At 55.9% G+C, this 23,403-nt stretch overlaps 1 protein-coding gene across 5 annotated transcripts in view; it reads right to left on the bottom strand.

The window, feature by feature from the left end:
* The window catches only part of SCUBE1 (signal peptide, CUB domain and EGF like domain containing 1), a 112,338-nt gene that overhangs the window by 87,074 nt on the left and 1,861 nt on the right, over positions 1-23,403 (bottom strand). For all 5 annotated transcript variants that reach the window (XR_008391021.1, XR_008391022.1, XM_037160799.2 and 2 more), the window contains exons 2-3: positions 21,459-21,590; positions 4,547-4,675 (exon numbers count right to left, since the gene is read on the bottom strand). Coding sequence is in view for 3 of the 5 variants with exons in the window: in XM_037160799.2 (XP_037016694.2) it covers positions 4,547-4,675; positions 21,459-21,590 (261 nt within the window). In the remaining 2 variants the exon portion in view is untranslated. The remainder of the gene's footprint in view (positions 1-4,546; positions 4,676-21,458; positions 21,591-23,403) is intronic.

The following is a 23,403-nucleotide window of genomic DNA, read 5'->3' as shown; positions in this document are numbered from 1 at the left end:
CTCGGGGGCAGGCTTTCTGCTGGCAGCTTCCCCAGGCAGCAGGACAACAATTCCTACTGCAACCAAGCAGGCAGTTAAACAGGCAAAACTGACTGGTGTGAGCAAAAGGGACCAGTGGGGATGGTAGCGTAGCAAACAGGAGAGTCAACCTGCCCCCCAAGGGGGCATAGCTCCTGACAGTAGTTGCCAGCACAACACTGAGACAGGGAGGTGCCCCTGCCCTGGGCCCCATGCTTTGGGGGTCCCTCCTCTGCTCTTCCTGTGGCTGCAGCCCCCTCCCGCCCCCGTGGAATCTGAAGTCCACAGAGGGCCCGCCATGTGCACCTAGGGCCTAAAGCCACCTGTCCAGACCACATTCTGAGTACCCGAGACTCTAAAATCCCCTGTCCAAAGAGTCCCAGGTCTGTCTGTTCTCTGAGGGACAGATGGCACTTAGGGCCAAACAGCAGCAAAGGGAAGGTGATCTGGGGACAAAGAGCCAGAACCTGAGCATTCAGATGGCAGGAAGGAGCCAGGAGTGAGAGCAGGGGGCGGGCGCAGGCTCAGGCACACTTCCACTTTCTGGCACCAACTCCGTGCAGCCCCAGGCTCTGCCTTCCAGCCCAGCCTCCCAGGTCCCGAGGGAGAACTACTTGTCCTGGTGGAAGTGATGGCACACACTCAACTTCCAAAGCCTCACAGTCACGTTTACAGGCTTAGCCCTGTGGGGTACAACCTCCATGTGCACTCCTGCCAAAGCCCCATAAGTGTCAGGAGCTGGGTGACTACGGCCGAGCAGGAACAGTGCTGGAAATACCAATTTTTATGTGACATCCTTGATTTGTCAGATGTCGACAAATCATTCCATGGCGATGATGATGATGATGGTAAACACTGTGGGGATAAACCTAACGGGCAAGCTGGACGAGGACTGGGCTGCGGCTTGAAACTGCTGCAGCGGGAAGACGAGTCTCCAGCACCTGTGCAGGCCCTGCCATCTGCATGCATAGCTCCCCACGTCCGCTGCCCTGTTCACCTCTCACGGTGGCCCTTGGAGACAAGCCTCATCCTCCCATTTCAGAGCCAGGGCAACGGGAGCCTGGAGGGTTTGAGTGACTGGTCCCAAAGTGTGGAGTCCTGCGGTGGTGGCGGACTGGGAGGCTACACCCTCGCACTGCAGGCCCAGCTTCCTCCTACAGCGTTACAGGTTTCGGCCGCTCTTGACTGGGCTTCCGCGGCCCTGGCACTGCCCCAGCTCTTCTGCTCCTGCAGCGTGTGATGGGCGAGGGAGCAGGGACTCCGAGAGGCCACGTAGCCACTGCAGTGCAGGTGGGTTTTCATTCTCTAAAGCGGCGTTTTGTCTCAAACAGGGAAAAGCCTAAATAGTCTGCTGGGAAGGGTCTGCCCTCCGCTGAAAATAGAGAGTCAGAGCCGAGTGCGGCTGCGATCTGTGCTGGGGGGGGGGGGCAGGAGGGCTATGGGGAGTTTTACCCAGTTCTTCAAATTAACCGTTCTGAAAGCAGTCCACTGTGAAAATACTGTTGTTGAAACAAAGACCCACACAGAATCCCCTGCAGTCTGGAGGCATGGGGCATACCCTCCAGAGCCAAGAGCAAAGGGCTCACCAACATGAGCCTTGGCCCAGGTGAGAGAGCTGCAGCTGGAGTGGCGGCCGTGCTCAGGTGTGGCCCAGGGCGCAGGCGGCAGGCGCAGCCCCGCCCCGCGTCTCAGAGGCATCATCAGACAGCCCCCCTCAGTTCACCTCTGAGCGTTGGTGCCCCGAAGCCCGTTTCATCAATCCGAGTGCTCGCTGCACTCTGCTGGATGGCTCCCATCCATGATCGCCTTCGGTCCTCACAAGAACACTTACAGACCGGTCCTAGGAATGCCACTCACAAGTGAGGAAACTGAGGCCCAGAGGGAAAGCGACTGGCCAAGGGTCACCCAGCTGATGACTGGTGGGGCGGACTGGAGCCAAGGACTGGCAGTTCCCAAGATCCGTCCTCCTGAGCAGTGGAGGCCCCGCAGGGTCACTCGGCTCTGCCCTCAGACAGTCGACTGCCGACACACACCCTTTCTCGTGTGTCGGAGGGGGGCGCACTAGTAAAGTCAAGGCTTGTCCTTCCAGGGGGACTCAGTAGGTACGTGTGGATGCCAGTCAACACGACACCTGTTGTACGGCTTCACAGTCCTTCACGACACCCTTCACAGTCCGGTTGAAGATTCTGCCTCCTCCCAAAGCCCCTCTTCCCGCCGTTCCTGCCTCCAGGAGCCCCCTCCCCCCACTCCCCCGGCTCTCCACACAGGCTGTGCCCTCACCCAGGGGGCTGCTCCCCAGCCTCTGAAGATCTTGCTCACAGCAACCTTCTCTTTAGAGATCCCCTTGAAGGACTCAGCCCTACGCCCACCCCTACTGTTGCCCCTCACGGGGGCAGCTCTGCACAGGCCCCTCTGGGTTCAACAGCCTGCTGCCCAGACCCCCGTTTTGGCGCTTACTGTGGGTACGACTACATGTTCCCAGACCCGCTTCCCATAACAAGCCCATCTGAGACCCAGCAGGATTAAACGAAAACAGGCAGGGGATCTGAGGCTAACACACCAGGAGGCGGAAGAGTCCAGGGCACGCGGCCGTCACACTCCCCACGCCCCCCACCAGCGCGTCAGCTGGCACAGAGGCAGGGGTGCCGCACACTCGCAGCCAGCCCTGCAGCGAAAGCCACAGAGAATCCAAACGATCCGTGGACCCAGCGGTTCTGCTTCTGGGAAGGATTGCTAAGGCAACAACAGGAAAAACGCAGAAAGTAAGGTTTAGGCCCAGAATCACTTCTAGATTCTGATGGTAAAAACAAACAAAATAAGCAAACAATCTAACTGTCCAACCGCCAAAGGGTGGCCGAGTCACCCAGAGTAGCACTAATGCCTGTTCATTAACTATTTGCACCTACTAAGTGCCAGTCACCTCACCGACCCCTCACACTTGGCTCTACGGCGGGGAAGCCTGAGGCTCGGAGGTCATGACGACAGCAACAGCCACTAGTGTTGACAGCCCTGTGCCCACCGTGCTCCCCAGCGCCTGGACGTGATCTCAGTTACTGCTCACGAGGCTGCGCCTCACCCTGTATTTACCAGCAAGGGGGTGACTGAGGCCCCGAGACGTCACTGATGTGTCCGCAGCCACACTCCCACCAAGTCCACGTCTCACCCCCAGGCCCCCACAGCCAGAGGGAGACAAGTGCTTCAGGGGCAGGCACTTCCACTTTGAGACCGTGAGCTTTCTGCCCCAAGACTTTCCTCCTGCTACAGGCTGCACACCGCCTCTGCGGCGGGTTGAACTGTGCCCCCAGAGAGGCTGACGGCCTAACACCGCCAGTGTCTGAGAACGCAGCCTCTCTGGAGATGGGGTATTTGCAGACGATCCACACAAAGTCATCAGGCTGAGGTTTAATCCAATGGGACTGTGTCCTTGTAAAGAGGGGAAATCTGGACACGGGGAGAGAAGGGCACAGAGCAAAGACGACGCGGAGACCAGGACGACAGGACTGACAAGTGCAGCACGCCAAGGCCACGAGGAGCTGGGAGGGGCCTCCAACTGACTCTCCTGCACGGTCCTCCACGGGCCAACCCTGCTGACAGCCTGACTTCAGACTTCCAGCTTTCAGACTGGGAGAGAGTCAATTCTGGCTGCTTGAGCTTTGGTTTCTTACTGTGGTACAGCAGCCTCAGGTTATTTAAATGCAGTTGTGTGTCAGACCATGAGGTGACTAGAAGAACAGCAACAACACGGGCCAGGTACACATACCTGAGGTTTACATGATGTGGAAGGACAAACCAAGGGACAAAAAAAAAAACCATGCTGACCACCTGATCACCGCTACAGTGAAGTCACACCTGGTGCAGAGAGAAGAGTGACAGGGAGCACAGCAGTGTAACTAAAGTGCTACCCAACGTTTTGTCCCTGCTCTACATTTTCCAAACTTTACCCAGCAAGCTTGCATTACCCTTATAAATTTTATACCTGAACTCCGAGACTCTGGAGATATAGAAGAATCCTTATTGTGGGCTGCGATGTGTTCCCCCAAGTTCTTGTTGAAGCCCCAGTCCACAGTACCTGAGCATGTGACTGTCTTTGAGACAGGGCCTTTTCAGAGGTAACTATGTTAAAAGTCAGCTGGGATGGGCCCTGCTCCAGATATGACTGGTGTCCTCGTCAGAGGCAATGACAACACACAGAAAGACACCAAACACACGGACACACAGGGAAATGACCACGTGAACACCTAGTAAGAAGGTGGTCATCTGCGAGTCAAGTTGAGAGGCCTCAGGAAAAGCGCAAAGCAGAGAACCCCTTGACCTTAGACCTCTAGTCTCCAAAACTATGAGAAAATAAATTCCCGTTGTCAAAGCCCCCATCCCCACCCAGTCTGCCGTTTTAACTTGGCAGCCCCAGCAAACTAAGACAAAGAACCAACCAATGGGGAGCAAGCCTTCCCACAGCCCCAGCACGCCACGCTGGAGCAGAGAAGCGGCCGGGCGCACCTTGAGGGCAGGGCACAGCTGCAGCACTCACCCAGGCAGTTGTGTCCATCGTGGGCCAGCATGAAGCCGTCGAAGCAGGTGCACCTGTAGTTCCCCGGGATATTGATGCACTCGTGGACACAGCCCCCGTTGTAGTAGTCGTTCTCACACTCGTCGATGTCTGCAAGACCAGGGGCACAAGAGGTGTCAGAGGAAGAGCCTGGGATCCCCTCTCCCTGCGCTGCTGAGGCCACCTGGACATGCTTGGCTACAGGATGAGTCAACAGGTATTCTCAAGAACCCTTGCTGGGCGCTGGGGATGCAAAGATGACAAAGATGCAGATCCTGGCTCTGTACCAAGACCGGCCACCACCTTGCAGAGCTGGGCTGTGTGCCAGACACGTGTGGGTGCTTTCCAGGGCCCACCACAGTGACGAGGATAAGAGTCAGGCCCAGCTCTGCCTCCCCGGAAGGCCTCTCAACAACCACAGTGTGTGGGGACCCTGGGTGAAAGGCCCTCAGACTGGATGTCCTCCGCCTATGGGAGGGCCTCCCAGACGTGGAGAGCTCGTTACTTGTGAAAGTGGGAGGGGATCCAAAAGAGTGAACTTCACATACCGCCACCAAGTGTAACTAACTCTGGAATTTAAGTCCACGCACTCCCCTCAAATAGTTTCTTTCCACATCAACAACTGACGTCTGAATTTCTGCTTTTCCAGTGTCTTTGTTATAACAAAGGCTTCTGTCTCATAAACAACGGCTAACAGCCTTTGTAAAGGTCATCCTTTCTGCTGTTTTTAGTCTTTTTCAACATTTCCCATCAGGGGTCAAAGGGCTATCTGTTCTCGTGTTCCAGAGAGACTTAAGGGACCTGGAGGAGAACAGGAACACGCCTAGTTAACATTTCACAAGTGGAGCTGCTTCTGGACCCACATCCCGTGGACAACACCAATGTCATCATCTTTTAGAGAAATCCCACGGTAACTCAGACACCTAGGCACCGTTATCATTATTCCAATCTCACGAGGGCACTTAAGAAACGGAGGCAACGGGGTGCGGGGCGAGATCTTGCCACACGTCCCACAATTAGGATGTAGAACAAGTGGGGTTAGAGCCAGTACAGCCTGGCCCCGCAGCCCGGCCCTGCAGCCCGAGGGGACCTAAGGCCGGCCGCCATGTCTGGGAGCGCTGAGGAGGTCCCTCCGAGGCAGAGAGAACGGAAGAGAACGGAGAACCGTCAGCACTGCTCGGGGCCCCCGCACTTCTGCCCTGCCCGGGGAACGCTTCGTGGGCTCGTGGGTCTCAACCTTCACCCACCCATGTCTCCACAGGCAACAATGAGAAGCACCGAAAGGGAGGTGAAAATGCTCCACAGCGGAACCGGAAATGCTACCCAGTGGAGCCGGAAGTGCTTGTGCTAAGAGAACAGGAAGTGCCTGCGCTAAGAGAAACGGAAGTGCCTCAGAATGTGTTACAGCGCCGTACTGAAAAGTACTGAATGTGTCAGTAGCTGTGTGCTACTCAGTTGAAGAGTGCTTTTGAGATGGGTCCCAACTGCGAAAGCTGGAGTGGGGACGCCTGAGGAAGAGCAGGGACCAAAGGCAAGCGTGACTGCTCCCGCGAGCACCGAAGGAGCTGGAGCCTGGAGTCACTCAGCTCCCTGCTCCGCATTCGTCTGGACGGCAGAGCTCCACAGAGCGGGGTGGGGGTGGGGAGGAGGCTGGACGGCAGAGGCCGTCTCATGAGGGAGTGAGCTCCCTGATCCTGGAGGTGACCAAGCCAGGAACACTGACAGCAGACGGGATAGTTCAGTGAAAACTGCAGCATAGCAGCTCCTGAACACCTCGGGAGTTGTACAGCCTGCTCCAGGTGCCTGCCTGCCGGGCCACCAGAGGGAAGAACAAACCAGTCTGAATTTCCAACGTTGTCCAAGACAGAGACTTCCTCCTAACCTGCCTGTGGTGGCCATTAGCTTCAGCTGGGAAGCTGACCTAATTCTGCAAGTCACTTGAATTGGTTTTAATCATATATTTAATGCACTTAGAAATTTTAAATAACACTGAAGGAGGAGGATACAAGATTTTATACTTGAAAAGGCGCATGGGTTTATAAAGACTAGGATATTGATTATCTCCCAGTCTCTGCAGCCCTGACCTTTCACCAGAGCCCCCAGTACACCAACCAACCACTTTTCCCCGTGGATCTTCCACAGACACACAAAGGCAGCATGGCCCGACTTTCACTTATCAACCTGCACTTTTCTGGGGTGCCCCATCCAGTGAATATCATTTTCCACCCCCCACTGACATCAAGTCAAGTCCCAAAGCATGGTTTTCAACACTGTTACCATGGTTTCCAGGCCGCCCACCGGCCTCCTGTTTCCACTACCTGTCAGTGCGGTGTCATTTCATTCGATCTGAACCAGCAGCCCCCAAACTGGGCCCCCCTTCCCTTCATCCAAGAAGGTGACTCTCTGGAGAAGGTGGTCTTGTCCCAACTCCTAGAGTGTAGTCTGATCAATCTCGACCAAACAGTGCATGGCATTTGCAACTGCTGGTGGTCCCAGGGTGGGCCCAGGGCATAGTTTGGATAAGTCAGATGGAGGGAAGGGACTTTTATTTTATGCTTAGTTAAAAGAATTCTCTTCCCCCTCTACCTCCCATACCTCAGAAGGGAGTATGCAGGTATCTGCAGAAACATACACTAGCCCACTTAGCAGCCCCCGGAGTAGGTATCTTAACTCTGTTTTATGGCTGAGTAGGCCAAAGTGCAGAGAGGTTAGGTAATTGCCTAAGGTCATGCAGTAAGTGGTAGGGCAAGGATCGGAACAAAGGTCTTTGGGTCTACAAAACCCATGTCCTTTCTAATAAGTCAGACTGCCTGTGACATGCCAGGCATTGGCACAGTACTTTAATTTTTTTAATACTCACCTGAGGATGTTCATCGATTTTAGAGACAGGGAGGAACATCAGTGTGAGAGAAACATTGACTGGTCACTTCTCACATGCACCCTGACCAGGTATCGAATCCACAACCTGCTTGTGCACGGACAACTCTCATCTAATTGGGCCACACGGCTGAGGCCGTGAGGTACTTTATACACGTGATTTCACTCTTGGCACACTTACACTGTGTACCAAGAAAGCATCCAATCACAGGAATGCCCACTCACCCCTTCATCCTTCTACTTGCTCTGTGCACACCTGTGCACCTGTCCATCTCCCCGAGTAGCCAGCCAGGCCTCCCCCCACCCATTCATCCAAACACCTGTCCACCCGCCCATCTGGTCATTGTACTATCTACCTGTTCAAATGCCCACCCAGCCATCCTTCCATTTGCCCATTCATGCAAAGTCTGTCCATCTAAAAATCCAGTCAGCCGACCATCCTTCCACTCCTCCAATCATCTATTATTCATCCATTCCTTTATCGCCCCAGACATCCACCCATACATCTACACATGCATCTTCCACCTAAACATTCAGCCAGACACCCATCCTTCTCTTCCTCTAGACATCAAAACGCTCATCCCACCCTGACAGGTGTGACTCAGTGGGTTGGGTGTCGTTCCATGAAAGGAAAGGTTGCCAGTTCAGTTCCCGGTTGAGGCACATGCCTAGGTTGTGGGTTTGATTCCTGGTCAGGTTTCTCTCTCATATCAATGTTTCTCTCCCTCTCTTTATTTAGTTTTAAATAAAACTTATTTAAAACTAAACTTCTTTATTTAGTCTCTTTATTTAGTTTTAGAGAGAAGGTAAGAGAGGCAGAAAGAGAGGGGGAGAAACATCAGTGTGTGGTTGCCCCTCGCATGTCCCCCACCAGAGACCTGGCCAACAACCCAGGCGTGTGCCCTGACTGGGAATGGAGCCGGCAGCCCTTTGGTTTGCAGGCCCGCACTCAGTCCACTGAGCCACACCAGCCAGGGCAAATAAATAAACTCTTTAAACATTTATCCATCCAAATCTCCATTCACTCATCCATCCATCCACATAGCTAAGCACCTATCCATCTATTCATTGATAGAAACACCCAGCCATCTATCTAAACACACACACACACACACACACACACACACACACACACACACCCCTACCCACTCATCTGTCTGTCCATCCAAATACTCTCTCATCCGTCCAAGTATCTATTCCTCTACCCACCAATCCCATTAAATATCATCCATCTAAACTGCTTATGAACATATACAATAAGATTTTCAAAGTGAGATGTTAGGATGAAGAAAAAGAAATGAGGGCTGAGGACGGAAGGAACGCTGGTGAAAGTGCGCAGCAATACATTCGGTAACTCCAGAGCGATTTCAAAAGGCAGACTGCAAATATGGCTTCCTGAAAGCCAAAGCAAAGAAGGAAACAATTAGAGTCACCACGTCCATAAAATGCACCGAGACCAGCTATTTTAAAGGTGGATAAGTCTGAGGAAGATGTTTCTCCTCTGATTAGAATGATCATACTCCCCGCTCTGCCTGGCATGGTTCCAGTTTGTGCCTGGTATCTGGGTGTAATTATTAACAGCATACTTTTCACTGTGAAAATGATAAGCCACTTGATCAGCATACCCATAAGGCATTATAAAGAGATTGCCTAAAAGGCAATAAAACAACTCTAGCCTGTCCCTCTCTTTGCCTCCTCAGAGTGTCAGCCACAGTAGAGACCAGTGGCCCGAAGAGTGCAGGGATGCTTGATGCTCACGTCTCTTTCCCTGGTCCGTCCCCAAGGAATTCCGCCCCCCCAACCACGTGAGCATCTCTTAGAACGGGCAGTTCCTGCCCAGTCCCCAGGCCTGAGTGCCTCTCTGGGCCTCTGAGGCCAGCCTGCTTTCCCCAGCACCCCGGGCAGAGAACATCTGTGCCCAATGAGCGCCCCCTCATTTTCTGCATTTCTGCCTTAAATTTTTGTTTTTTAAGATCATGTGAGCCTCCTCTTTTAGTACCTAAGAAACAAACACACAAACAAAGCAACTAAACAAGATCTCTGCCAAAGCCAGGGGATTTATTACTGTGATGAGCTCGTCCAAGACCCGCCAGCCCTGGGGGAGGCCCGGCAGGCCTTCAAGACGCCCCTCGGGCTACAACCACTCCTTGAGAACAGTTAAAGCCAGAGGGGGAAGAAGCAGAAGCAGTGGGGAAGAGGGTGAAGTAACAGAGGGGCAGAGCCAAGCTCTCCGGGAGCCTGTTCTGCATAGACTGCTGGGGGCGACCTGCGTCCTCCCAGAAAAGATGTGCTGATGCCCTAATCTCTGTGTCTGTGGGCGTGGCCTGACTTGGAAATCGAGTCTTGGCCGAGGTAACTAAGTCAAGAGGGGGTGGGACTGGAGCAGGGGGGCCCCGATCCGATGACTGGTGTCCTCATTTATCAGAGGAGGGAAATTCGGATACCAACACACAGAGAGGGCGTTGGGATTGAGAGGGAACCGTGGGAAAGGGCACAGGCACACAGGGAAGAGGGCCACGTGTAGACGGCGCCAGAGGCTGGCGTGAGGAAGCCAGTGTGGGTGCCACTCCCATGTCACCGAGGTGGCAGCGGAGGCCGCCCCCGTGGTGGCGTTCCACGCAGGAGCCACATCCTCCGGGTGCAGGGCACGAATACCTGTCTAAACTGTTTCCCCGCGCCAAGCAGTTATTAAGAGGAGGGTGCGAGGGGATGTCATGCATCACTACTCCCATTTTCAAGGTCTGCACCCCCCTTGAGGGTGAGGGGCGGTGACAGGGAAGGGTCCCACAAGTGGAGAAAGCCAGGAGGACAAAAGACCTGACTGCGTGCAGAGGGCCCCCTGCCCCTTCTCGGGCTCAGATTTTTAAAAAAAATGGAAACTCAATTCCCAACAGAAAACAGCTCCCGACATCCAACAGAGCAGAGGAAAACAGCGCGGGGAGCCGCTCAGGAGGGCCTTTCAGAAGGTCACACGGTCCCACCGTCCCTAAATAAAAATGGCAGCGCGCACACGACCCCACAGCTGCGGCTCTGCACCCTGTGCCCACAGCGCTAGTCTGGGAGGAGAGTGGGGCGAGTTTGATTTTTTTCATTTAATTCAAAATTGATTCTCACTGCCCCATAAAATATACATTTATTTGGTGGTGCCTAGGTTCTAAAAGATGCTACTGCAAATAGTCAGAGCTCCATCTCATTTTACTTTAATATGATTTCAGGGCATTTTTCTACAAATCAGGACTGACCGGAAAGGTTCTCAGTCAAGACTTTTAAAAAATCGAAGTCTAGCTGGTATACGATGTTACATTAGTTTCAGGTGTACACTATAGTGATTTCGATGTTTGTGAGCCTTATGCAAATGAGGATTTTTTAAAGCATCCCACCCTGCCCTTCTAAAGATTGTTACTGCAAACGTGTTCTCCTTTCCCCTGAAATCGGCATTTTTCTTGACCTTCCTTGCAGACAGCGGAGACCAAATGCTCAAACAAAGACACTGTGCGGGCTGGGGGCTAGCACGTCTTCCCCTTTGTCTGGGGGCTTTAGGGGAGCTGTGCTCTCCTTGGATCAGGCACCCATTCTGGGGGAGACGCGGGGCTTAGGAAGTTGAGTCCTTATTGGTGAATAAACCCTAATCCGGTTTGTTGTCTAATTGTGCTCCAGGGAAGGTAGTTCGGCAGGGCTGCCTAGCAGGAAGGATTAAGCCACTGGCCCACCGCCCCCCCAGCCCCCTGCCCCGTCTTCGTGGCACAGGGTTAAGCTCTGGGTTTGTAATGACTGAGTAATGAGACCGCTCTCTGCGGACCCCTGGCATCCATCGATCAGGCGCCCCTTCTGCTGAGACGACGCCAGAAGTGGGCCCAGCAGTTCATTATGGGAAAGGTCAAAGGTCACGCAAAACCAACACAAATCGATATACTTTTCCATTCCTCACTGTGCACGGCGACCATGGCTTGGCCAGGGGTGGGAGGGTCCTCCTCCCATCCTACCCTTGATCCAGGACAACCGTGGGGTTGGAGCTGCTTGCTGACCTTTCCCAGTGGCCCTCACAGCTTCAGGCTACACTTTTGCTCATGCTGTTCCCTCTGCCTGGAGTCCCTTCCCCTTCACAGATACCTACGTACTTTTCCAGACTGAGCCCGAGCATCTCCTTCCTGCAGTTTTGCTGGTCCCCTGGCAGACATGACCTCCCCACTTTCTGGGCTCCGCCACCCCCAAAACAGACACTTATCACTCCCGCTTGCTCTGAGTGTGTCCTACAGGCAACGGAGGACTGTTGCCTCAGAACCAGCAGAGCACACCAAGCAACAGCCTGCGCACCACTGAAGGAAGGAGGGACCATCCTGCCGGCAGCCTCTGCTGGCTGACCCCATGGCGTGGTGGCAGCATGAGGCCTTCCTGCTCGGCCGCCCGGAGAAGAGGGACTGGCACCTTCCCCGTACAGCAGGGGAAACCGAGGCTCACGGGCATTACCTGCGTCGCCCAAGCTCGCACAGCCAATGCGAGTGCAGCCAGGGAGTGAGCCAGGCCACCGGGCTGCAGAGCTAACGCCATTTCAGCCACCAAGGACCACCTATGGTAGGACTCCCTGTAGGTGAAGTCTCCAGAAAAGCCAAATCTATTAGGACAGGAAGTAGATTAGTGGTTTTCTGGGACTGGGGGTCTGGAGAGTCATGGCTAAATGGTGCAGGGTTTCTTCTGGGGTGAGAGAAGGCTCTGAAACAGATGAATGCACAACTCTGTAAATTACTAAAAGGCACTGGATTGTACACTTTAAATGGGTGAATTGCATGGTGTGTGAATTATCTCAGTGAAGCTGATGAACAATTTTAAAACGTTAGTGTTGCCGGCTCTCATCCACTGTGCCGACTGGGCCTGGAGGGGGCGCTCTGCCTGGGTGCAGGGAAGCACAAATGCCAGACTCTGCCTGCCGCCTGCCCAGAGGGAGCTCATGGTGGGCTCCGTGGCTCCCAAGCACCCGGTGGGACTCGTCTCCCAAACACAAAGGACCAGTTAATGACCCCCTTTGTCCCTCAGCAACATCCTGACCGCTTCTCTGGGGACTCCCTCAGGCTCCAGCCTCAGGCCCACCAGACGCTGAGGCAGCCTGGGCAGGGCAGGCTGACGCGTGAGCGTGTCTCAGGTGGAAGCGAGGACGGGCCCAGGGCTCGCCAGGGCCGTGCCAAGGCCCCCACTGCTCCCTTTAATGACAGGCATGCTCAGGCTCCTGGTCCCTCGGAAAAAAGCTGGGGAGCAGCCCCAGAGCCCCACACTTCGGACTCGCGGGGCTGCTCTGCAGGCCTGGCCTGCTGTGAGCTCAGCAGCAGGACGGTGGGGAATGCGCAGTGGCCGCAAACTGGGACGGAAAAGCCGGACCTTGAGCCCCTCTGAAGCACCCCCTGGATTCTATAAACAGGCACCCAAACCCAGACTGGGAACTGAGAAGCCTGTCTTCCCAGGAGGTCGGGGGCTGACAGCAACTTGACCCCGAGACCCCCAGCTCAGGCGTCTTCCCCTAATCTCACAGGCCCCATGCGGTTTGACCTCAACCTCTTTCCCTCCAAACCCGCGGGAGTCTGTCCCCGACTGTTAACAAGGAAGCAGCCATGGCAACTCCCCACAGGGCCTCGTCTGATGGCAGGTGGCTGCCCCATCACTGCGGCCCAGGCAGCAGGGCCTTACGTTCCCCCGACATAGAAAGGGAAACTGAGGCTCAGAGAGCTTGGGGCACTTGCCCTGGGTCACCCAGCTAGTAAGCAGCGAAGCCAATACTGGAACTCAGGCAGCCTGATTCCAGAGTCCCCCCTCCTGACCCAGACACTCTCGTGGGAGGAACTGTCCCCACCCCCCGCCCGCCCTGTGGGGTCATCTCAGTGACCCAGGGGGCCAGGCCCCACAATTCTCGCTGAGGGTCGAGCCACCTCCTTGCCTTTTTCCCTCCTGTGCCAACACCTCCCTGGGCTGGTCCCTTGTCCTCAGCTTAGAACCTGGCCATAGGTGCTGCCAGCTTGGGGGTGGAGAATGACACCCCCAAGATGGATGCATCTCCTATGAGCACGGCCTGGCCCATCACTGCACCAGCCAGGCCTGGGTCGGCCTGTAGGACTGCCTGTGGAAAGGGACAAGTGGCCACGGTCCAGCTGGAGACCACCTGTCACGCCAAGAGATAGAGCCAGTGCTGGGCGCCACCGTGGCAAGGAGCACCCTGAGGAGAAGCTGCCCACCATGGGGGCCATAGGAGCTGGGGGTCTCCAGGCCCCAGCCCTGAACTTTGCAGTCAGCACACTAAGGCCCAAGAGGTCCACAGCCCGCCCAAGGTCACCCAGGGCTGGCACCCAGGTCTCCATAAAACTTTGCTCAGCGCTCTGCCCCTCACCCCTCAGTGGAAGGGCCAGGGGGCCCAGAGAGGAGGCGTGGCGGCTCCCGGAGGGAGGAGTGCACTGTGGAGGCCTCGGAGGGAGTAAGGCACGATCGGGCCCATCGGCCATTATCAAGCAGGACAAAGGTCGAGGCTGGTCCACTGGGGTTTTCAACTGTCTCCTCCAGGGGGCTGCAGCCCTGGCCCATCTGGAGGACCCCCTCAGGGCACCCGCTGAGACCCTCTGACCTTGCCCGCACACAGGAGCCCTCTGGCCCACTTTGTCTCAAGGCCTCTGGGGAAGGCTGCCATCCATTTCGGTAGCATTCAAAGGCCAACAGCCTGCAGTTTATTTTCTTAGAAATAATGGTTTTTTTCTGCTTAGCATTCCTGCGATGGAAAAACAAATACAGCCACTGTAATAAGAAGCGGCCAAGAGGAGGCGAGAGGGCCCGGAGGAAGGGGCGGCAAGGGGCCTGCTGCCTGGGGAGCTGGGAGATATGGGGGTGGGGGCAGAGACCCTCCCACCCTCGGAGAAAGGGGGTTTCAGAGGAAAAAGGAAGCTTAGCTCATAGGCGCTCTCACCTGCAGCTACAGGCGCTCTCACCTGCAGCTAGGTGGCTTGTATGCCTCCCACCGTCGCTCCACCCTGCCCTCTGTGAGGCAGCTGTCTCTGCTGCCACTGCTTGGGGCAGGAACCAGCCTCAGGGAGCTGGAGGCGCTTGCGGGATATACCAGACCCCCACAGGCCTCTGCGTGCTACAGACGCCCCCTGGGCCCTGGGAGCTGGAAGGAAGGTCAGATACCCGCAGCCTCGCTGCTTTATTAACTCAGTGGCCCGAGGCAGCCTGCCTGGGAGCCCTTCTAAAGTCTCCCCTCTTCTTCACCCCCGAGGAGTCTGCTCTGGATTCTCACTGCTGCACTTTGTGCACCCCGCTAGGATCACATCCGTCCCCCAACCAGTAAGGTCAGGGAGACACGCCTTGGCCCTGGCACCGCCCTTGGCCCAGAGGAGGGGCCCAGTGAATAGTCCACATGGAACTGACTCCGGTCCCGTGGACACATTCTACAGATGGGCAGACGGAGGATCGGGAAGGAGAACTTGCCTCTGATGCTTAAATGCCCACAGTGCGAGCCTTTCATTTTTTTTTCTTCTTTTAAAAAAGAGACCTAGGCTCCCAGAAGCCCAAGGTCTGCGTTGGAGCTGGGACCATCGCAGTCAATGCGACCTAATTGCTAGCTGACAGCAACTTGGAATTAAAAATAAAACTTATTTATTTATTTTTAGAGGGAGGGGAAGGGAAGGAGAAAGAGAGGGAGAGAAACATCCATGTGTGGTTGCCCTTCACATGCCCCCAACTGGGGACCTGGCCCACAACCCAGGCATGTGCCCTGACTGGGAATCGAACTGGCAACCTTTTGCTTCACAGGCCCGTGCTCAATCCACTGAGCTACACCAGCCAGGGCAGCAACTTGGAATTTTAAGTTACGTCCAGTTTCTTCCTGCCTGCTGGTCTGTGGGACCTGAGCCCCCTTCATCCCCACCCAGGAACCCTGTGTTAGCGCCCATACTCGCCCATTTGAAGACTTGAAGAAGAATTCCCTCCACCTCCACCTCCAACCTACCTCCTACTGCCGGTCTTGGCCTTCCCAAAAAAGCAGAATTGTATCTGGAGTTTCAGTAACACATGCAATCATGATGATGAAAATGATTTAATAAGGTCATAGACACTATTTTCTAAGAAGGCCAAGCGGTCTTAAGATTCTTTTTCTGCCGCTAGACTAAATGGATCAGCGGGTGTGTTATTAGGACTTTTGTTAAAACACTTAATGGCCTGCCCTGTAATCTACCCAACTTCAGTGACCGACAAGTGGGCCCTGGGGACATGCGATTCAGGAAGTGACTGTTTACATTCATTACACACATGCTAATTTTGCGATCTGCGATAGCCCTAAGGTTGTCATTTTTTTCCTTTTCACAAAAAAGGGGAAAATAATAATATACCTGATATACTGTGGCCAAAACAAAAATTTATTTCCCCCAGGAGTTTTAATTACAGCCTTTGGGGAAAGGCCTGAGTTGGAACTTGCAAGTGGAATAAACTGCTTGAGTAACCACCGATCTCAGAAATTCAGCACACGCAGAAAGGGGCGCCGTGCGTGCGGAAAGAGCGAGGAGCACCCGCCGGGTCAGGCTGCACGGTGGTTTCCCAGAGGGTCTTAGTTGTTTAAACAAGCCATTTGAGGGAATTTGCTCCTCGTTTGGGGCCTGGTCCTGATTATAAACGAGAGCTTTTAATTAAGATTAGTAAGACCCAATTCAAGCCATAATTTGGTCCTTTTCCTTAGCCAATGTCTATGAAAACAAAGCAATTAAGGTTAAATGAGTTGAGCATTTAAAGGGGATGAAATGCCCCGTCCTCGCCCCCTGCCTGGCCCCTCGGGGGGCCTGAACGCAAACCCGCCCAAGCACTCCAGCCGAGAAGGCCAGTGCGGGGCTGAAGGCTCATGCGTAGGGGTCTAGTGAGCTGGGGATGGATAGGCTTAGCTAGATGAAGGGGCTGGGGGAACAGGGTATGCAAAGGCCCTGGGGTAGGAAGCTGGCAACTGTGAAGAACTAAAGAGAAGACAGTGAGGGACAGTGAGGTGGTTAAGGAGAATGACAGCAGCTCAGAGTGGCGAGCTGAGTGCTGGGCAAGCCAAAGGATGTCACCTCCCAGCCACACGAAGGGTGACATGCTTTGAGCCTATTGTGTTCACAGGGCCTGGCTCAGATGCGCTGGTGGCAGAGTGGGGGTGGGGTGAACCTAGGAAAGGGTCTCTGAATTCCCCTCTGAGACTCCACAGCTAAGGATCTCCCCCCACTTCGTTTAGACGGGCTGGCGGGGGCCTGGTCCTCTGCTGGGATCTGCCCGGGGTTGGAATCCAGGGTCTGCTGCTTCCCAGTTGGGGACCCGGCTAGAGATCGACCCTCTCGGGCCCAATGTCCCCAACCTAACTCTGCCACTGTTCTATACCAGGGGTCCTCAGACTAGTCCCTTCCTCTCTCGGGCCTCAGTTGCCTCATCTGGGAGATCTTCAGAGTTTGGGGGGGCTCTGGGAGGCCTCCCCTGATATCCTTAGGACTGATAATGGTCAGTACTGTCTCTGACACTAGCTCTAGGGCCAGGCCTACTAAGTCACACAGGTAGGTCATCATAACCCAGTGTAACAGGAGCTCCAAGGGAGGGATGCTCATAGGTGACAAACAGCTCACCTATCTGGGGCGGCAGGGAAGGCTTCCTGGAGGAGGTGACTGTTGGGACTCAGCCATCCGCACTTTCACTCAACAGATGCCTTCTAACAAGCCCCATGCGAGGCCTGGTGCTGGGTTCTGGGGATTAGAGGTGAATAGGTCACAGCCCCTGCACTTGAGGGGTCTGCCTTCCAGGAAGACACACGAGGAAATATAAATATAGAATGACACAGGTCAAAATGCAGGTGTCTCCGGGTCTGGGGAGGTGTGCATGGGTCTGGTGCGGTCACCTGTAAAATGCAGGGGCTGCCCTGGACACAGCCTTTAACATTCCTTCCAACTCTGCATGAGTTTACCTCAAGTCACTTCAAATTCTGCCAAGATGCAGGTGGTCCGGAAGACACTGCTCTCAACCTTTCCCGACAGTCCGAGGCGCCCCAGTCTCACTGCGGCAAGCTCCCCCCCCCCCGAAGTCAGCCGACCACTCAGAGCCCCAGGACACTCCCCAGACACCAGCGGCTGTGTGCAGCCAGGCCCAGTCACGACCACACACATACCTGTGCGTGGACCTGGCCTGGAATGTGCGCTCAGAAACCTTCAGGAAGGGGGGGTGATGGCCCGCCTCGGGGGCTGGGCTTGCTAAAGGGGTTTCCGCAACCAGCAGCGGTGTCTAGGTGACACAGTTGAGGGTTTAAGAGGCTCAGTCAGCCCCACCCAGGGCTGCCCGCAAGCTAGGTCCGTTTCCCATGAAGAACCAGGCAGACCGTGGGAGCCATGCACTCTGGGCGTCCCTGCTGTCTGTCCCTGTGCTCACCAGAGTAAAGAGCAAGGTCGAGCAGATCTTAGGACAAGGTACTCATTTCCCCTCATGCTCTGACCTCAGCCTCTGCACAGGCAGCACCGTCATCTGTGAACGGTACCCACGCCTGTACATCTCTGTGGGGCTGTGAACAATCTATGGTTTGTTTGAATCATCAGTGAACCACAATGCCACACTTCCCGGCCATTGTATCCTGGGAATGGTTGGAAAAAGACAAAGCCACACCTATGTTCATATGACCACGGTACCATCATCCTCATCAACAGTCATCACCATCATCAATGTCCTCATTCTCCTCCTCATCTGCCTTCTCCTCTTCATCTTCAGCCTCCTCCTCCTCGCTGTCATTAGCAATGCCATTACTGTGAACATCGCCATCCATTCCATTACCACCACCACCACCTCCGGAATAGCAGCTAATGCTTACACAGTGCGTCCCAAGTGCCACGCTATGCACAAATACTTCATGTGCATTCATTCAGTTAAGCCTCACGCTCTCTCCGGAAGTAGGTACTTTTACCAGCTCTGTTCTACAGACAGCAGGGTAGACACGGTTCATTCCCTCCTCCCAGGACAGAGCGCCGTGGGAGCCGTCGCCCCCCACAGAAAAGCATTGTGGAGGGGTGGAACTGCCCATTGCGCTTGAGTCCCACCTCAGGAAGACCCTGCCTTCTCAGCACCCCATCTCTCCATCTGTAAACTGGGAAGCGAACATGAGAATGGTCTCCCAGCTCCCGCAGGGCCACCCTCCAGCTTTCAAAGCCCCTGGAAGGCTCTGCGTGGTCCTCCGGGAAGCCAGCAGGTGAGCGCTCCAGTGGGCTCCCTCGACTCCAGTCGGCCTGAGGACTGTGGGCGGGTCCCGGGGATAAGAACAGTGTGAGTGGGACACCGCCCACTCCGGTCCCCAGACCCCATGCCAGCACTCACTCACAGAGGGCTTTGGACACGAGCGGCCACAGAACGCCCTTAGCGCCTGCATGACCCCCACCTGGTCAGGGAGAGCTTCCACCGAGATCATTTCAGCTCCTACAGCCCAAACCAGACCATGAGCGCCTTGAGTGAGGGACAGGGGTGCACCATCCCTGTCTCCATTCACGTCATTGGGAGAGGTAGTGAGGACAGGTAAGGGTGACAATGACGGTGACAGCAATGGTCCCATCACCTGTGCGTGGAGCACCTTTCCTGAGCCAGGGGTGCCGCTGTGCACGCCATTCAGTCTCCAGCACCACCTGCAGTGGGGACCCGGCACCCCCAAAGGAGCAACTGAGGCTGGGGAGGGCAGTGACTACCTAAACTATCCCATCAGAGGTGGTGGCAGCCCTGTTCCTGCTGCTCTCATCAGACAGGGTCAAAAGGACACGGTGACAAGAAGGAGCCGTTGGGGACCCGGCACCCACACGTCCCATGGACCCTCACAGCTGTCTGGGCACCTTACGGCAGCTCCTTACAGGAAGTTGTGTGAACTGCAGTCTGGACACAGAGAGCCAACGCAGAGGAAACATTTTCTGCACACCCATGTTGGTGCCAGGCCTGCCCCCGGAGCTGGGAACACAGGGACACTCTCGAAAGGCTCCGCCACTGAGGAGCTCACTCGGAGCCCTCGCATGACTTCAGTGAGGTGGCCCCAACATCAAGCTTACCCTCAAGGAATGAGCTTACAGTTCAGTGGGGGAGCAAGACCTGTAACAACCCAGAGTCAGAAGTGCTGTTGGAGGGTAGCCCAGGGGCTTCTGGGAACAGAGTTGATACTTGTGTGTGTGGACACAGGTATCAGGGAAGGCTTCCTGGAAGAGGCAAATCTAGAGCATGATTAGAAATTAGCCACAACATGAGGGACCTCCAGGCAAGGGGAAAACCTGAGCTGGGGCTCAGAGACCTGGAGTAGCCTGGCGTGTGTATGTGTGGCCAGGATAAGGGTTATTCAGTGTTAACAGAAGTTGGGGGCAGAGGCCAGAGCCAGGTTGGAGAGACAAGGGACCCCTGGCAATTCCTGAAGCACAACCACAGCCTCCTCCACTCTCATCTTCACACAGAGGATGTTGGCCCTGTCAAGCCTGTAAGCGTGACTCCCAGTGGGCTTGGGCAGAATGGACAGCTGAGCTGGACATTGGAGGACGTCAGGGCAATACGGGGGTAATGAAGCGTGGGCCTCCTGGGGGGGGGCAGGGTTGGCTGCAGGAGGACAAGCTGGGTCGGTGGCTTAAACCGGCAGAGATGGGGGTCACCCTTGGCCTTCCCCTCCCAAAGCACTGGGCCTGAATTGGGGAGCAGAGGGTCGGAAAACGGTCACACAGAGCCACACGGGTGCCACTTGGAACCACTGAGCGAGCCAACCTCCAGGCCTTGCCAGCAGCCAGGCCACCACGTGCCACCAGGCTTCTTGCTGCCCTATCTGCCCGGAGACTGGCTTCCCTCCAGAGGTCTGTGGGCAGGCGCCAGCTTCCCCATCAGGCTGCCAGGGCCTGGAGCACCGCCAGGATGTGGCCCAACCGGGCCTGATCCCAGCTGTAGTCACCTGCCCCGAGCTCGGCCTTAAGTCGATTCCCAATGAATGAGATGGATGAACAACAACATCAGCGTCTGGAGGACGCATAGCTGCTTCTCCTGCAAAACCCCAGCTCCCGTGAAGCTGTGTGTAGACATGGCAGGTGCCTATCTTGGTCGCGTGCGTCCCTTTCCTAACACAAATCTCACACTTGGAAAACGCAGGGGCAGGGTTCACTGTGGAGAAAACAAGATGCCAGAGGGCTGTGCAGTGCGAATTCAGAGGCCCGCGTTGGAATACGGGCCATGCCACTGAGAAACCGGGACCTTGCAGAAACGCTTCTCCTCTCTGAGCCTCAGTTTTCCTCATCTTGAAAGTGGGGACACACGAGGAAGTGTTGGATCATTGCTTCTCATCCAGGGGTGCACATCAGTCATGTGCTCTCTCCCACCCCCGGACGCTGGCCCCACGCCAGGCCTGCAAAGTCGGAGCTGCAGAGACCCTCCGAGACAAATACTCCCAGTGGTTCCATCCCATTTGGAGAGACCTGGCCCCAAAGACACCCAAGGCTGCTCTTTTCTCTCTGATGTTCAGCCTGCCAAGGCGCAGTTTCTAGTGCCAGAAGGTCAAACCAGCACCCAGATGCAGGGAAGGAGGGCTGGACAGACGATACCAATTCCCCTGGCTCTCGCTGAGCTCTCGTCCCCGAGCCAACCCTGTGGACACTGACTGTGGTCACCAACTAGCAGGTCCTTTGGGGGCTACAGGCCACGCAGGGTGATTTCGGCTTTGAGGTAAGGGGTCTTGGGGAAGTCACCCCAGGCCTTCACCCCACACACATCCCATTAGGGAGAGATGGACAAATGTGTCATTCAATGCATCGTCTCAATTTCTTTTAAAGAAAAAAACGTTTTAAACCCAGGGAGACCTACGCACCCCAGACTCAAATTCCACCCCCTGGGCAGCCCCCAGGTCCCCAGGAGGCCTGGGGGCCCCCTCTCAAGGCCGAGGCAGACTTCGGGGAGGTGCTCATCGGGTGGGGAACGGGAGACCAGCCCCTGCTGGCATTTCCAGGGGCCGAGCTGTGGGAGCCACGGACCCTGGACTCGAGTGCCGGGGGCTCACCTTCACACTGCCGGCCTTCCCCCTTGTAGCCTGGCTTGCACAGGCATTTGTAGGACTTGGGTGTGTTCTGGCAGATGGCATCGATGTGGCAGTCATCTGTGCCCTCAGAGCACTCATCCACGTCGGCTGCCCCTGTGGGGTGGGGGGAACACGGGTGAGGTGTGGCCCTGGAGGCAGGAAGAGGTGGCGGAGCAGGGAGCTCCTCTTGCCTCCAGCCCTTGATTGATCAGGGGGGTAATGAACGGTAACAGCTGTCACTTGACCACCTGGTGTGACAAGTCCAGACTGGCAGCGTCTTCGGGGCAGCTACTCTCGGCCAGGCCACCGAAACACTGGCTCTCAGTTTGTTCCACAACAGCCTGTTAAGTCAATCTGTTGTTCCCACTGGAAAGGTGAGAAAACTCGGGCTTGCGAGCCCAGAGAGGAAAAGCCCCTCTCTGCGCGCCTCGCTCTCTCCACAAGCATCGCCCCCTCCACCCTCCTCATTACAAGGCTTAGGGCCAGCAGGATCTTTGAAGGAATTCAGATCCACCCGCTGTGGGTTACAGATGGGGAAACTGCGGCCAGCAGGGAGCTGGGAGCGGAGGCCGAGCCAGGAGGTGGTCTGACCATGGGACGCCGCCCAGCCCCCAGGCTGTGGAAATGCCCGGTCCTCCTGCAGCTCCCACAGCCCGGCCTGGAGTGTCCAGAGGAGGACTGAGTCCTCCCCTGGGCTCGGAGGCTCATCCACGGTTCTGACCTCTCCTTCCTCTCCGCCTCCGGAATCTGGGTTTGAACTCTGTTCTCCCAGCCCAACTCCCCAAGTCAAGTTCAGTCTTGGCTTTGGTGCTCCTGGCTCTCCCCACCTCCCACCCTCAACACACACGGGTGCACCTTCAGCCTAAAACAGCTGTCAGGCAAAATACAAAATAGATGTGTGTACCTGTGCATATACACCAACACACACCCCCACGCGCACACACCCCTCAGAGAGGGAGGGACCCTCGGGGCACCGGGGCGCACGGCAGGAAGAGCCTCAGCTATGGTGGAGGTTACAGACGAGGGCAGAGAGGCCCAGGGGTCCGTTGTGAGTCACTGGCTCCTCCGGGCAGACAAGCTCAGGTCCAGAGCCTGTCTACGTGTCTCGTTGCTTCCTGCTACCTATGAAGGACGTGCAGGTAGGTGACACGCAGGCACACAGAGGGACCCAGAAGGGCAGTCCAAGAAACTCTCGGCAGCCATGGTCACTCAGGGACAAGCCTGCAGAAGTTCTGTGGTGTCCTGCTCTCTTCATGCTTCCAGCCGCCCCCTGGACTGTCTGGTCCTCAAGAATGTCCACTCTGACTTAGTCCCCAGGCCAGCATCAGGGTTCACAGGGGGGCCCCCCACCAGGTTCCTCCCTTGCCCTAGTCCTGAGGCTCCAGCCTCCCCGCAAAGGAAAAAGCACTAAGAGGAAACACAAAATCACCTCCTTGCACATGCATGCCTGTGCACACAGCAGGCGGCATCACTTTGGGGGGGTACATATCTCCTCAGCTCACAGCCCATCCTCCAGACCTGCCCAAAGGAAGGTGGGACAGGGGCCAGGAGGCCCGCGCCAGTCCTCAGTGTCCAGCAGCCAGTATCGCATCCTCTTCTGGGAAGTGATGACAGAGGGACCCCCGGGCAGGGGTGGCACAGCTTCAAAGGCAGGAAGCCAGAGGCCAGGGAGGGCCAATCTGCATCCTTCCAGGGGGGAGGCCTGGGGCCACTTCTGAGACAGGACCAGCAGGGGAAATGGGCCTCGGACCCTGCTCGTCCCACTTCCTAAGGGTCAGTGCACAGGAATGATGGAAGGGAGACCGCCTGGGGCCCCAGAGCCCCCTGGGCCTCTACCCCCAGCCCCCACCTAGTAGGTGTCCTCCTGAGGGTGGAAATGAGTGACTGCTCACTAAAGGGCAGTGGGGCCCCTCCCAAGACGCCTTTC

Source organism: Artibeus jamaicensis, unplaced genomic scaffold (genome assembly GCF_021234435.1).
Source record: "Artibeus jamaicensis isolate MK-2021 breed Jamaican fruit bat unplaced genomic scaffold, CSHL_Jam_final contig_233, whole genome shotgun sequence".
NCBI classification, from domain to species: domain Eukaryota; kingdom Metazoa; phylum Chordata; class Mammalia; order Chiroptera; family Phyllostomidae; genus Artibeus; species Artibeus jamaicensis.
The sequence above is the reverse complement of the archived record's forward strand: the minus strand, read 5'-3'. Positions and strand labels throughout refer to the sequence as shown.